The 12,811-nt window shown below is 43.5% G+C and overlaps 1 protein-coding gene across 1 annotated transcript in view; it reads right to left on the bottom strand.

The window, feature by feature from the left end:
- The window catches only part of PDE9A (phosphodiesterase 9A), a 48,860-nt gene that overhangs the window by 12,434 nt on the left and 23,615 nt on the right, over window positions 1-12,811 (bottom strand). Inside the window, exons 6-9 of the mRNA XM_010227170.2 lie at window positions 12,583-12,653; window positions 8,341-8,425; window positions 4,245-4,326; window positions 1,956-2,030 (exon numbers count right to left, since the gene is read on the bottom strand). Coding sequence (XP_010225472.1) covers window positions 1,956-2,030; window positions 4,245-4,326; window positions 8,341-8,425; window positions 12,583-12,653 — 313 coding nt within the window. The remainder of the gene's footprint in view (window positions 1-1,955; window positions 2,031-4,244; window positions 4,327-8,340; window positions 8,426-12,582; window positions 12,654-12,811) is intronic.

Here is a 12,811-nt window from a genome sequence, read left to right as displayed (position 1 = left end):
ATGCTGTTTTAAGGCTTAAAATGAGTGAGCATTTGATGAAGATAATGCAAGTTTGCTGGCTAGTTCTGTTACTGACATACTGCAGCGCACCACATTATTTCCTTGTTTACTGAGCACAAAGACAACAGTTCATTGCAGGGAAACATTGACAGAATTGAAATATTCTCTGCAAACATAAATCAGAACCAAAAGGATAAGGCAAACCCATACGGTGCTTGGTCACCAGGGTTTGTGTGATATCTCATTTTTGGGCAGTGCCTCGCCTTGTAAGGCATGCCTGATTTCCATACCATCTTGTTAGCAGCGTTCATGCCACTTTATAATGTTTCCTGACTCTCTGAATGAGTTACTTCTGAGTAATGAGTACTCTGAATGAGTTACTTTACTAAAATACTATGCTTCAGCATGCAAGAATCCATGGAAAATGTGTTTTTCTTGGTTTTCCCCTATTCTTTCCTGCTGGTCAGAATAACAATGAGCCAACAGCATCATGGTCCACCTGGCAAGTTGTAATCCTGCCTTGCTTGAAAGGCCTGGCAGATGTTTAAAAGATGGGGCAAGCAATTTTTCCCGAGCAACTGCATGTCAGTGGTGCAGAGAAACGGGGCTGGAGAGGGAGCAGTAATTGCATAGCATTCATCTCAGCTAGGCATAGGCCACGTGAGGAAATCTTCACAAATGGGAGATAGAGCAGAGCACCATCAGAGAGTCCTTCTGCTATTCTACCAGCCAGATGAAAAATCTTAAATGAAATATGGTACTTCTGGAAGGGTTGGGTCTGGGATACTTTCCCTTGTCATGTTCATCTAGAAATACTCAACCAGATTGGCTGTATGTGTAGAATTTTATTGAAATGTGTAGAATTTTACTGAAAATTTAATGGTGCTGTTAGTGCCACCTAATACTTCCCTTAAGAAAAATTCAGCAGTAAAACCCTAATTTAGCCCTGTCCTCCCTTATGTTTTCCCTAGGTGAGTTTTACTCAGATCTGTTGAGTCTCATTTTACACCATGTTATAAACTGGCCATTGGAAATGCATCCTCCTTCTTTATGTTTCTGCAGAAGCACATTGGACCATCTAGAAGCTTCCATAATACAGATGATGAACAAGAATAATGACAATTCTAAGAAGCTGTGCATGCAGATTTCCAACCTCCTCATAAAGTGCTGCAGAAAAACCCTTGCATAAAAGAATATGACTCAATACATGTACCTCAGCCTGGATACATACAGCAGCAGGTAACTCCATTGATTTACATGTGGTTAGTAATCATTTGCTTAAAATTAAACATATACTTTCTTAGGGACATATTTGTTCAGATAAGATGGCAGGAGAGATCTCATGTGGCATCAGTGATAGTGCCCAGGTCTTTATTAATCATTACAAAGCAATGAACAATGAAGAGATAAAAAAAATAAAGAGAAGAAGTCAAGATTTTTGGTATCTGTAGGGAAAATGTAGTGTGTGTGTACTGTAGGGAAAATTCTGGTGTGATGCAATCAAAACACAGGACTATATTTCAAGTATACTAGTTTGATTTCCTGATTCAAAAGAAGCCATTCTAAGTTTACTAGACAAGAAATCTAAAAAAAAAAAAAAAAAGGAACAGCAAAGGGTGCTGTTGAAGGGGCAATTCCTTAAGGGTATGTCTTCACTATGGAAAGGAATATTTTTCTAGATGACTGTTTCAGCACAGCCAAATGCATCCAGGGGCTCTTTGGCCTTTAGCTCCTCAGCCAAGAGAGGCTGCACTTGTATTCCCCAAGGGTAGCTCAAGGCATGCCTAGGATGACCATCTTTTTCACAATCATGCCAAGGCTTCAACGCAGCAAAGACCTCCATGGATCAGTGCCAGCTGTGTTGACTAATGGGATCCCTGACTCATGACTGCCAAATCTACCCCCTGGGTGCTTGCTTGTAAGCCCAGACTGTTATTTGACCACTGCGTTGTTACCTCATTGGGCTCCCACAGCCAGACGTCAAAGGTTGGTTTCCGAAGAGCTTCGATGGTCTCTTGGGAGAGCATGTACTGTGGAGGAAACAGCAGGCAGCGTTAGCATGGACGCCCGCATCTGCGCGAGGTCACGGTCGCACGTCTCTGAAACTCCCCAGGGTCCAGCACATGTGCATCTTGGCCTCATTTCCCAAGGAAAAAGTTCTCTCTCTTTGCCTTTCTCGTTTTTCTCACAGTAAGTCTAGAGCCAGCAGGCTGCTCGAGGCATTGCCAGTGAAATGATGGAGGTTGTTCAGGCAAAGTGACATAAAGGGTGTAGGATGTGAATCTGTCCCCCCACTGCATTAATTCCACTGCTAGCAGAACAATTTAGTGCATTTAGTGCATCCAGTCATGGCTAGATAATATGAAGTGTATATGCTTATAATTTTAAAGTAGTTGGTATAATATATTGAGTTCCAGATGATTTATAGTCTCTTTCTGAGTGTTTTTTCAGGAAGTCCCACTCCCTCAAATTGGTTGTCAGCCCGTAAGATTTATGTAATTTTTTATCTTTGTGCTCAGTGGCTCAAAACAAAATGCAGCTCATCATGCAGCTAAGATTTGTTTATAAAAAGACAAAAAGAGAATGTGGGGGGAAAAAGGATCAGGGAAGAATCTGGACATTACTGAATCATACTATTTAGACTTCATTGGTCAAAGTCTTTCTGGAACACAAAAATCTTGTAACTTTAATTGACCCATTTACCATGCCTGTCTGTAATTAGTTTGGGTTTACTGTACTGAGAATCTGAATGCAATTTTTTGAGCCATCAAATTGATTTGAGCTGTCAAATTGTTGACACTGAATTAAGATTCAAGGAAGAATAATGCTAAAGGTGAATTTGCCTTCTGGAGAAGAAGCAGTTTTCTCTTTTACATATATAATGTACACATAACATGATGCTTTGCCATGAATCTGTGAATTAGCAGTACTGCTGTGTTATTTAGTAACAAACAGTGTAGTAGCGGCCACTTCTTCTTTCAGCAGAATCCTCGCCTCTTAACCTAACTGGCAATGGACCAATCCATCACCTCAAAGGTGATTAACAAATGTCACAGATCTGGCAAACTGAACCCAAACTTCTTCTGAAGCCAAAATCTTATGCACTTCGTTCTCCGAACAGTATCAGTTTACCCTGCAGTCAGTCTGTGAAACTCTCCATAGCATTTGCTGTTAATTCTAAGTCCTGATATTATAGCAATAGATCAAAGTTGAAGCGGTATGTGGCATAAATACCTATCAAGGAAAGAAATAAGTTTCAGAATGGTTACATTTGTCCTATATTGGACAAAATTTGATTAAAAAGAACATTAATCTAGTGATGCCCACTTCAGAGACCTAGACATTGCTTCAATTAGGAAGGGTATAATAAATGACAGTCTTCTAATAAGATGGATGGAACTTATCAATTCATTGCTCTGTAAGGCTCTAAATACAAATTTGCAAGGATGTACGTTGTATGTTGTACAGTCAGGTCACAGGTGGCCATGCAAACTTGAGAGCCACTGAGACAACTTTGACCTATGCAAGCAAATGACCACTGTTAAACTAGAACTTGCACATGTGTGACCTGGTATTTTGCCAAGGTGCAAGTTGGGCACCACACAGCTGCATCCTGGCAGCTTTGAACAATTCCTACGGAGAAGGACTGCAGGAATTAGGACTAAAAATCCTGTGTGTTTCATGGTTCTGTCCCCATTCACCACTGTGAATTTGTACCCGGGAGATATTTTTCTTCACACATTGACATTTTCTCTAGTAAATACACTAACTCATTTTCACAGTGGTAATGAATCATTCTGGAGAGAATCCAGTGTAGCATTTTCTATTTGTTGTCCCAACTGAAGCATCTCATAAATTACTTTTAAAATTAAAAAAATAATCCATTAGGAGAAAACAGGATGCAGCACTATTTTTAATTAGAGTACAACATTATAAGCTATTTTCAATTGTGTGCCACAAGCATGCAGAATAAGCATATATTACTAGATGAAAGAGCATTAAATGTTGACATGTGCAAAATGGTCATTAACATTTCAGACACTAATGAGATTTCCAGACTACTGAGGATCCAACCCTAAGCCCACTGCAGGCAAAGACAGCTTTACCACTGGCTTCCAGGGAATTTGGATCAGGCCCCGGGTTCAGAATAATTAAGGACTAGATGCCTAGGGATTATAAAATGGCCTTTGTCTGGATGGCAAGCATGTGTTAGGATGTGGGTAAGAGTGAGTATTGCATGGTACCTTTGGGTAGGAGGGTACATCCCGACGTGGAGCTGGCCTCTTGTTTTCATCCAAAAAGCTGTACTTGCAGGGACAGTTAGTCCTGAAATGAAATATTTGGCCCTTAGCATTGCAGGAACAGCGCTGCTTGGTCTTGAAAAATGCCGAGTGTATTTTGGTCTTTTGGTAGGCATTCCTTGGAGACTATGCCACTTCCCAACCTCTCCTTTTCTAATCTCAAATGCTTCAGAAGTGTGATCCTCTTTAAGGGATTCTCCCCCTGTGCAATGCTCTCATCTCCTTTTCTACATATATTTGAGTTCAGGCGAGGAGTGTCTTTTTTCAGTCATGTATCCTTGGATACCCGACCGCTTCTATTTAAACCTAGCAACTTTCCTTTGAGCAAAGTGCTTTTCACCCATGTGCTTTTCAGACTGGGTGGCTGCAGCCGCACTAGTAGAGAAATAGGCTGCCACTCTGCTCTGCCCCGCACGCCGGTGGGTACGGCAGAGATCACCACCTTGCACCCAGGGATTTATGTCCCTGGAGACAGCTGCTTCGCCGAGCACTTTGTGACAGGCAAGCTGTTTCCTCCGTGCAATGGCCCTGGGCCATCCGGGAGAGATGGACAGCAACGCCAGGATCACACCATACCGCACCGGTCTTGGGATGATGCACTGCCTGCATTTTGCATTTATCCTTGCAGACCCAATATGCGCATTACTCTGTCTCATTTTTCACCCCCCATCCCTTTCCAAATGAACCTAAAAAAAGCCCCAAATGAAAGTGATTAAAACATTGCACTAGCTCTACCTGCCCCCTTCTCAGGATTTTGCCAATTTTGGAGTACGTCTCTTTTTAATGTTTTTCTGTAGGGAGTTGGCCTACATCTCTCTCATTTCTCCTCTTGTCTTTGATCTCCACTATCCTTCCTGATGGCACTGTCTGAATTCTTTACAAAGTCATTTCGTTTTTTAGCTCATGCTGATCAGCAGGCCTCAAACAGCTGCCTCTTCCTGCCCTGTTTAAGGAAGCTCTCAGTTGGTGAAAAGCTATCATCTTAATCGTTTATAAACCCATTTCCTCAAAACTCCACTGTGAGGAGTATTAGTGGGGTAAAAATAGTGAGACTGGGGCATTGCTTGCCCTAAGGGGAGCTGGCTGCCAGGGTTAGCCTCGGGTCAGCCAAACAGACATTATTTCGTAACTGTTGTAAGACTCAAGCCTTCATCCTACAGCACCAGGGAGCACACCAGAGCCAGGGTGCGTCAGGCCCTTACAGACATACAGCTGTGTCTGTAAGTGGTCATAGCTGTAAAAGACACTATAATGTTATCAGCATCTGCCAAAAGGGAGCACAAAAAGCAGGCTAGCAGGAAAAGCAAATGCTGTCAATGCCAGTAGGGCTGCTTTGCTCCTCTGCCGAGTAGGAAAGCACATCTCACTATGATGATGTGATGACTTCTATAAACTTAGGTGTTCATCATCATCCTATTGTCTTGCAAAAATAAATGTGAGAATACGGAACTATACTCTTATATAGTTCCGTATTCTCACATTTATTTATTTATTATCACTATATAAATATATACATAAGATATATACATGATACGAAAGGCCCTGCTTCACAGCAAGGGTACACAAGGAGCATCCTCTCCTCACTCATAAACCAAAAGGAAGGTGACTTGCAGCAACCCTTGACTATATGGTGAACCTGGGCAGGATTTTGTGCAAGCATCTCTGCATTACTGGTGCAGGACCTCAGTGATCACCTTATGTTACAAAGGAGAAATGGAGATGTGGCGGGGCATGAGAGTGGGTCAGCGGGACAAACAGCTGGAGATACAAAATCCACAAAAAGCACATACAAATCCAAGGAGAATTTTTTGCATATATATATTGCATATTTTTCCAGGCTCCACATGGAATAGTTTTCTTGCCAACAATAAGAAGAAGCAGAGCAGTACAGCACAAGGTGACGCTGGGCAGAGTGAGTTAGACCTTTACTTTAATTAAAGCATATCTACAACTCCCTTGGTAGCCAGCAGCAAGCTGGCTGGGGCACCCAGCACTATGTGTTGCTGAGTAATATACCTCTTCTTACCACAACTTTTGCACACTCTGCTCCATGCTGGCCTCTAACTTTCGAGGCACCAGCTGCCAGAGATGAGCGCTTCCACAAACCGCCAGCATGAAGCTCCCTTTGGTCGCCGCAAAGGGACCGCTCTGACCCACAGAAAGCGGAGCTGGGGCTGCCCTGTGGCTCAGCCTGTCTGGTGAACAGCAGCCGTCACCCAGGCGGGCACTGAGCCCCATGGGCGCTGCTCCCACACGCGTGCATCAAGCGTGGAGCACGCATGAGTTGTTCGTCTAGCAGCGATAGCCATGGGTTTACACCGCTCTTGCCTTGCCGTCTGTCAGTCCTGACCCCTCCAGACCGCGGACTGCAAGGGTCTGCCGGTGCATATCACATTCCAAATTCCTGTGTGAGAGACGGTGGCGCCTCCCAGACGGATCAGCAACTTGATGCTGCCCAGACCCATCTCGCCCCAAAGCTCCAGAGATGCCAAGGGTCTCCCAGGTCATAGGAGAGGGACTACCAATTGTCCGGGAGATTCAGCCAGACCCAGAGCAGGTTGCACTGGACAAATGTAGCACTTCCTGTTCCTGTCTTTCTTGCTAAATGGATAGCCTAACATACTGCCGCTTATATTGCAAAATATAGACTGCAAAAAGACAAGATCTGTGACAGGAGTGAGTCATAGCTGCTGTTGGAACAGACCTGCACTTCCTGATGCATGTAGTGTTAACTGCCTGAATGTGAAGTTACCATAACTCCATTCTTTTTTGGTTTTAGTTTTCTATCTGCCTATGCATCCCTAGACTCATCAGCGCAACTCTCCCAGCTGCCCGTAACATTAGAGGAAAAATAAAGACGCGTGCACGCACACACACACGTTATTCACAGCACATCAAGCACAAATCAGCATATGTGTTTTTGCGTTTGTTGCCAATCTGCGCTCTGATTTTTCTAATGAGATTTCCTCACACACCTAAACAAGAAATGATGCAAGCCCCAGGGCAAACTGCAATCCATCACACTGGTATAAATCTGGAACAGATCTTGTGAGGTTAATAATGTTACTCTCCATTTATACTACTATGACAGCTGAATTTGCCCTTAGACTTTATAGGAATGCATTAATAGCTTGCCTCCTGACATATCTGGATAGCAAAATTTATAAAAGCCAGTGATTATAAAGCCTAATTCTTTTAGCAAATCTCTCATTGCCCTCAGTGGGAAATAGTTTTGATTAAAGGTCATAGAATTTGACCCCAAACAAAGAAAAAGGGAGAGGCTTTCAAGATAACATGGTTACATTTGTTGAGAAAAATCCTCTTCACCTATAGTGTGAGAAGTATGGTAAATCTCTTTTCATTAACCTTCCCAGAAGTATTCATAATCTCACAGTGATTATTTCTGTGTCCTAACGGGGCATTGGTGTCATGGGGGGGCAGGCTTTCCAGCTGAGACCACATATCATACCAGATGCAATTTTTTCTGCTGTTGTTTTAATTACAGAGAAATCAAGCTTGACAATTGCAGAATGAGCCCTTTAATTAGAAAGCAAGTTCCTAAATTCTTGCTGAAATTGAAATGGGCACTTTATAACAGCATGAGATCATAATTAGAAGAATCGCTACATATTTATTTGATGTTTTCCCAGACTATAGTTTAAATCTTACTGGATCTAGTTTGCATGTTATCCGTTTCCCAAGCAAATGCTTCGCTTTGCAGAAGTGCATTTCCCTTTCTCTGTCCTCCCCGCAAAAGAGTGAAGAGTTTCTGTTCTATATGAGGAAACACAGGAAAAACTGTACTCTGTGCTGCAGGACTTCTTTTCTCTAATCATGAAGCCTGCACTAACAACTGAAGCATGGCTATAAACCTTCAAATGTAACAGACTATTAAATTAAAGCCAATGTCCTTAACAGCTATTTGTTTCATTTCTCCTATACTCTTGAGCCCAGAATGTAACTCTGCTCTGCAGAAATGTTGCACGAGCGCTGGGAAACACATGCTGATTTCTTCAGTTTGATCCGGAGCAGAGCTTACCTGGTGCTTCTTGCTGCCATTTCCTCCCTCATCTTTTTAATGTCGCTCTTGCATTTCTCAATCTCCACTACTTTCAGGCCTTCCACTGTCAACAGAGGAAAACAACAGGGGTGTTACCATGGTGAAACTCCAAGGATCTCGTTTCAACAACTGCACAAACTTTCAAAGGGCTGCAGCAGCGGGGTGATGCGGAGAGCGGGTCCTGCTTACCGCGCGCGCTGGTCCTCACGTGTGCAGGTGCTGCCAAAGCGGCGCATCCCCAGAGCCCGCAGGAATTATTTGCTGCCAATTTTAGATAATAGCTCGAGTGTTTTAATTCGCAGAGCGGTTACAACGTCTCATCTTTTCCACGGCTGTGCGCAGCAGCCAGCTGTTCTGGTGCCTTTACTTCTCTGCTGCTGAGCACTAATCAAAGGGGCTCCTGAGCAAAAAACCTCCGGCGATGGGATGATAAGCACAGCTAGACAAACACGTCCCGGTAGGATTAGAGTTCCCATTAAGATAAAAGGTTTTAATTTCAAAGTTCATGCCGAGCATTAAGGAGCTCTAAGAGGCATTACTAGTGATGGAGAAACCAGAGAGAGAATGCAGGGGAGAGAACGAAAAGGAGAAATGTCGAAAAGTTTTGACTCTAAGAATTGATTTCATTGTGTTTAATATTGAAGATCTGTCACTTTTTTTTCTGTAAGTCAATTTGCAATCAAAGGCTATTTCTGCATGCAGCACAAAAATCCTATGTTCCTCTGCCATATGTAATTACGAGAGCCACAAGGCAAAAAGTTTGATTGCTTGTTTATGTTGCAATTCATTTCGCTCCACAAAGCTGTGAGAACCTTATGCATTGCAAATACGCGAATATTCTCCTCTTCCTCTCCCTCTGGCTGAGCTATCAGCATGCTCAAGGACATGATATAGGACCATTTATTAAGTGCATGTCATTCACATGGAATCATTTCACAGCTCGTTTGTTTACTGAACTCATTGTTTGCACGGACAAGCTGTGCTCAGGGAATGCAAGGGAATGGGTAATTGTACAATCACTACCCCATCACTTTCTCATAAAATAATAGTCAGAACCACCACACTTATCTGGAGGGTCACATATAAGTGACGACAAACTATTTTGGAAGGGCAGAACTCTGGAGATCAGCAGAGACCTCTTTTTTTTATTTATGCTAGTGAATGCTTTTGGATGAGAAATAGGGACAGGGAAAAGCAAAACAGATATATAAACCAAATCCAAAGCATCATATATTAAAAGAGGAAAAGGAAAGGGTTTTGAGATTTTGCTTGAATACAGGGACCCCATCCACTAAAAAAATCAGCAATTTCTTTGGGTGATCTCCATTGAAAGCGATGATACAGGTAAGATGCTGCCCTGTTTGTTCAGTGTTTTCACTCTGGATCTGGCTGCACATTTTGGGGTACTCAGTTCAGCAGTTTTGCTACTGACCTGCAGCCTCTGCACTACCCTATCCCACCCGGTGCATTTCTCTGGGAATCCATGGTAGTCCATTTGCCAATACTGCCTAAATGGGTGGCCAGTTCATATCAGAAGCAGAGTATCAGACTGACAAGGCAGTGGGGCAGGCAGCTGCAGAGAGCAGAAGAGAGATGGTGCAAAAAAAAAGCAGCCCCGAGCACTTTCGGTATCGTTTCTCTTTAGTTTTCTTCCCAAACCTCCCCAGAGAATTTACATAATTATTTTCTTAAAGTAGATGTGAGATGCTTGCAAATTGTAAAGGGTTTGCCAGCTTCCTTATTCATGCATTGGCTGCTGTGTGAACACAGGGACAAAGTAAAGCTGTGGAACAAGGCATTTCCAATTGCTTTCCCTGCACGGATGTGTTTTCCAAGGGGAAGTCACAAGGTTTAAATGGGATTTAAAAATCAGTTAAAAGATCTGGCTCCTAGAAATACATTTCTGCAATTCTGTCTCTAGACAGTAATGGGAAGGAGGCTGGGAACATATTATGTGAGGTGCAGATGTAGAGCTGTCATGAACTCTTATTCCCACACACGTCCTCTCTGGGGAAGAAAACCTGGAGATCACATGTGGAAGTGGTGGAAAAGGGATTTCTGAAGGAGGCAGGAGAAAAGGCAAAACAAAAGCACTATTCTACCCACATTTGGCTTGCAAGTGATAAATGGCCTTGTCATGTGCACTGATTAAGGGCTCATTATCTTTTCCTGCAGCAAGAAATGCCTCTGAAAAGACCCTGTGCTGTCTAAAGAAATCCTTGGGCTGAATCCAGTACTGAAACGTGGCTCTTCGGGCAGCCGCCAGGAGCCTTGCCTGAGTAAGGAGCTGGGATTCTTCCTTCCCCCCTCAGTTTTGCCTATGCTCTTTTCAAAATGTTGCGGATCTGGCTCTGCTGCAAACTCTGGAAGTCCAATCTTGAGCAGATGGGCGCCCCTGTAGGTAGTCATCCCAGGGAGCTCCTGTTGGAGCTGCCATCAGAAGCGCTGCTGCAGCAGAAGGGCAGCAAGCTGCTGCGTCTGCTGTTATTTCCATCAGAAGAGCGTTTTAAAAAAAAGAAGTCTCATTTGGGAAACAGTGAATTTAGTTCACCTGCCTGGCATGGCGGCTCTGGGAATGCTGCCTTCCTTAAACCAGCAAAAAAGTGCTGTTCAGTGCAGATGCACAACTCTTTTTTCCTCTGGCAGCTGCATGTGGATCTTCGTTCCCTCCCTCTGTGGCTGGGGCTGTGGGGCACAGCTGGGAGTCCTGGCAGTGTCGGGAAGAGACCGGAGAGAGCCAGCACCCGAAGGCTGTGTGGGATAGTCACTTCCCCCCTTGCTGTCGGGGAACAGGGAGACCCATAGGAAGGAAAACCCCATTTGCCTTATTTGCTCTAGTCCGGGAATCGAGCCCAGAGCACTGGAACTGGTTAGAAATTTCATAGAAAAGCAGAAAACGATCATCGTTTTCAAAGAAAATGCAGAGCAATGGAGCTGATTTCTTTTTCTTCTACCTTATTTATTTATTATTTTCGGAGAGGGTGGAGGGACAAAGCAACAAATCAGTGGTGCCTCGGACAAACTGTGGCCAAGCAGAGGGGTGGGATCGCTGCCTGGGTTCCTCGCTGGTACCCGACATGCTGCAAGGTGCCGGGGCACAGGCTTCACTGTGAGGGCTCCCGCTGCTCTGGGCCTTTGGAAAGCTCCAGCCCTGGGGCAAAACGCTGCTGGGGTGGCCCCTGGGAGAGGCTTCCCTGCAGCTGCTCTGCGAGTAGGAGATTTTTTTTCCTTTCCCTGCTGACAAAGGCATCAGTTTGACTGAGCAGCTGCAGGGTCAAGGTAGCTTCTGGATGGGGAAAATTTCAATACTTTTTTTTTCCATGAACCAGAACCTTTTTTTTTGCATTTTTTTTTCCCAGTCAACTTTAGTGAGAAAGCACTTTTTGCAGCTGTGGTGTTGGGGAAAATTCTGTCCATTTCTGACTTAACTGTTGCATGTCAATGAGGATTTGACCTTCGGTGTCAAAGCTATGCCATGTGACAGGGCCTTATTCATATCCCTACCCTGGCTTTCCTGAATCTGTTTTATGCATAACATACTAAAAAATTACAAGGCAGATGCTGCCTGGAAGAAAAACAGAAAAGGAGCTCTTTGACCAGATGAACTTTACTTTGTTGCTGCACAGTAACTAAAAACAATAGTATTGCTGACAGCAAATGAAACAAACAGGGAAAACTAGAAATGATACTGTGTGCTGGCTCTGTCCTCAGATTCAGCCAGGAAATAGGGCCTGCGAGGTGGGGATTTTTGTGCTCGCAAGCCAGAAATCACTGCCTCTTAAGAGCCGAAGAAATACCCTTTGGTTGTATTTAACTATAACATTATACAGCGTGTTTATGGATGCTTCTGATATCATCCCTGATTTATGCATGCGTGTGTGCAGATATGAGCATGCTGCAGGGTAAGTCCTAACCCCATTTCAGCCCCACACAGAGCAGAAAAAGGCAGAGGGAGGGAATGCGACACACACTTAATAGAAACATGCTCGGACCTTAGTGCTCAGGATGGACTTTAGCCAGTAGTAAGAACAAGCCCCATCGTGCTCAGTTTAATACACAGTGAATGTATTTCTGAAAGGACAGAGTCTAAAGGAAAGGCAGAAGGTTTGTCTCGTACAAATATCCAGCATAACTAATGTGGGAGAAGGCAGCTACATCATCCTCCTTTAATTAACTCGAAAAAGCAGTAGTGAGCTTGAAGGCAAATAAATGGACACTCACATTCAACTTTTTTCTCCAGCATTGCCAAGTGATTAGCTACTTCCGTTTTCATTTCATTGATTTTAAAAACCCTGAAAAGGAAACCTTCATATATTAATGTTATACATATAGTGCCATGCCTACACTATCTACAAAACATTTTGTGTTAGAAATGTCTACATTTTTCAGCAGATGGATTACTTTGTCTATGATTGCCATAAGGCAAACAAAATTTGCCACAGAAATGTAA

Source organism: Tinamus guttatus, unplaced genomic scaffold (assembly GCF_059628265.1).
Source record: "Tinamus guttatus ecotype Peru unplaced genomic scaffold, ASM5962826v1 Tinamus_guttatus_pri_ptg000384l, whole genome shotgun sequence".
NCBI classification, from domain to species: domain Eukaryota; kingdom Metazoa; phylum Chordata; class Aves; order Tinamiformes; family Tinamidae; genus Tinamus; species Tinamus guttatus.
The sequence above is the reverse complement of the archived record's forward strand: the minus strand, read 5'-3'. Positions and strand labels throughout refer to the sequence as shown.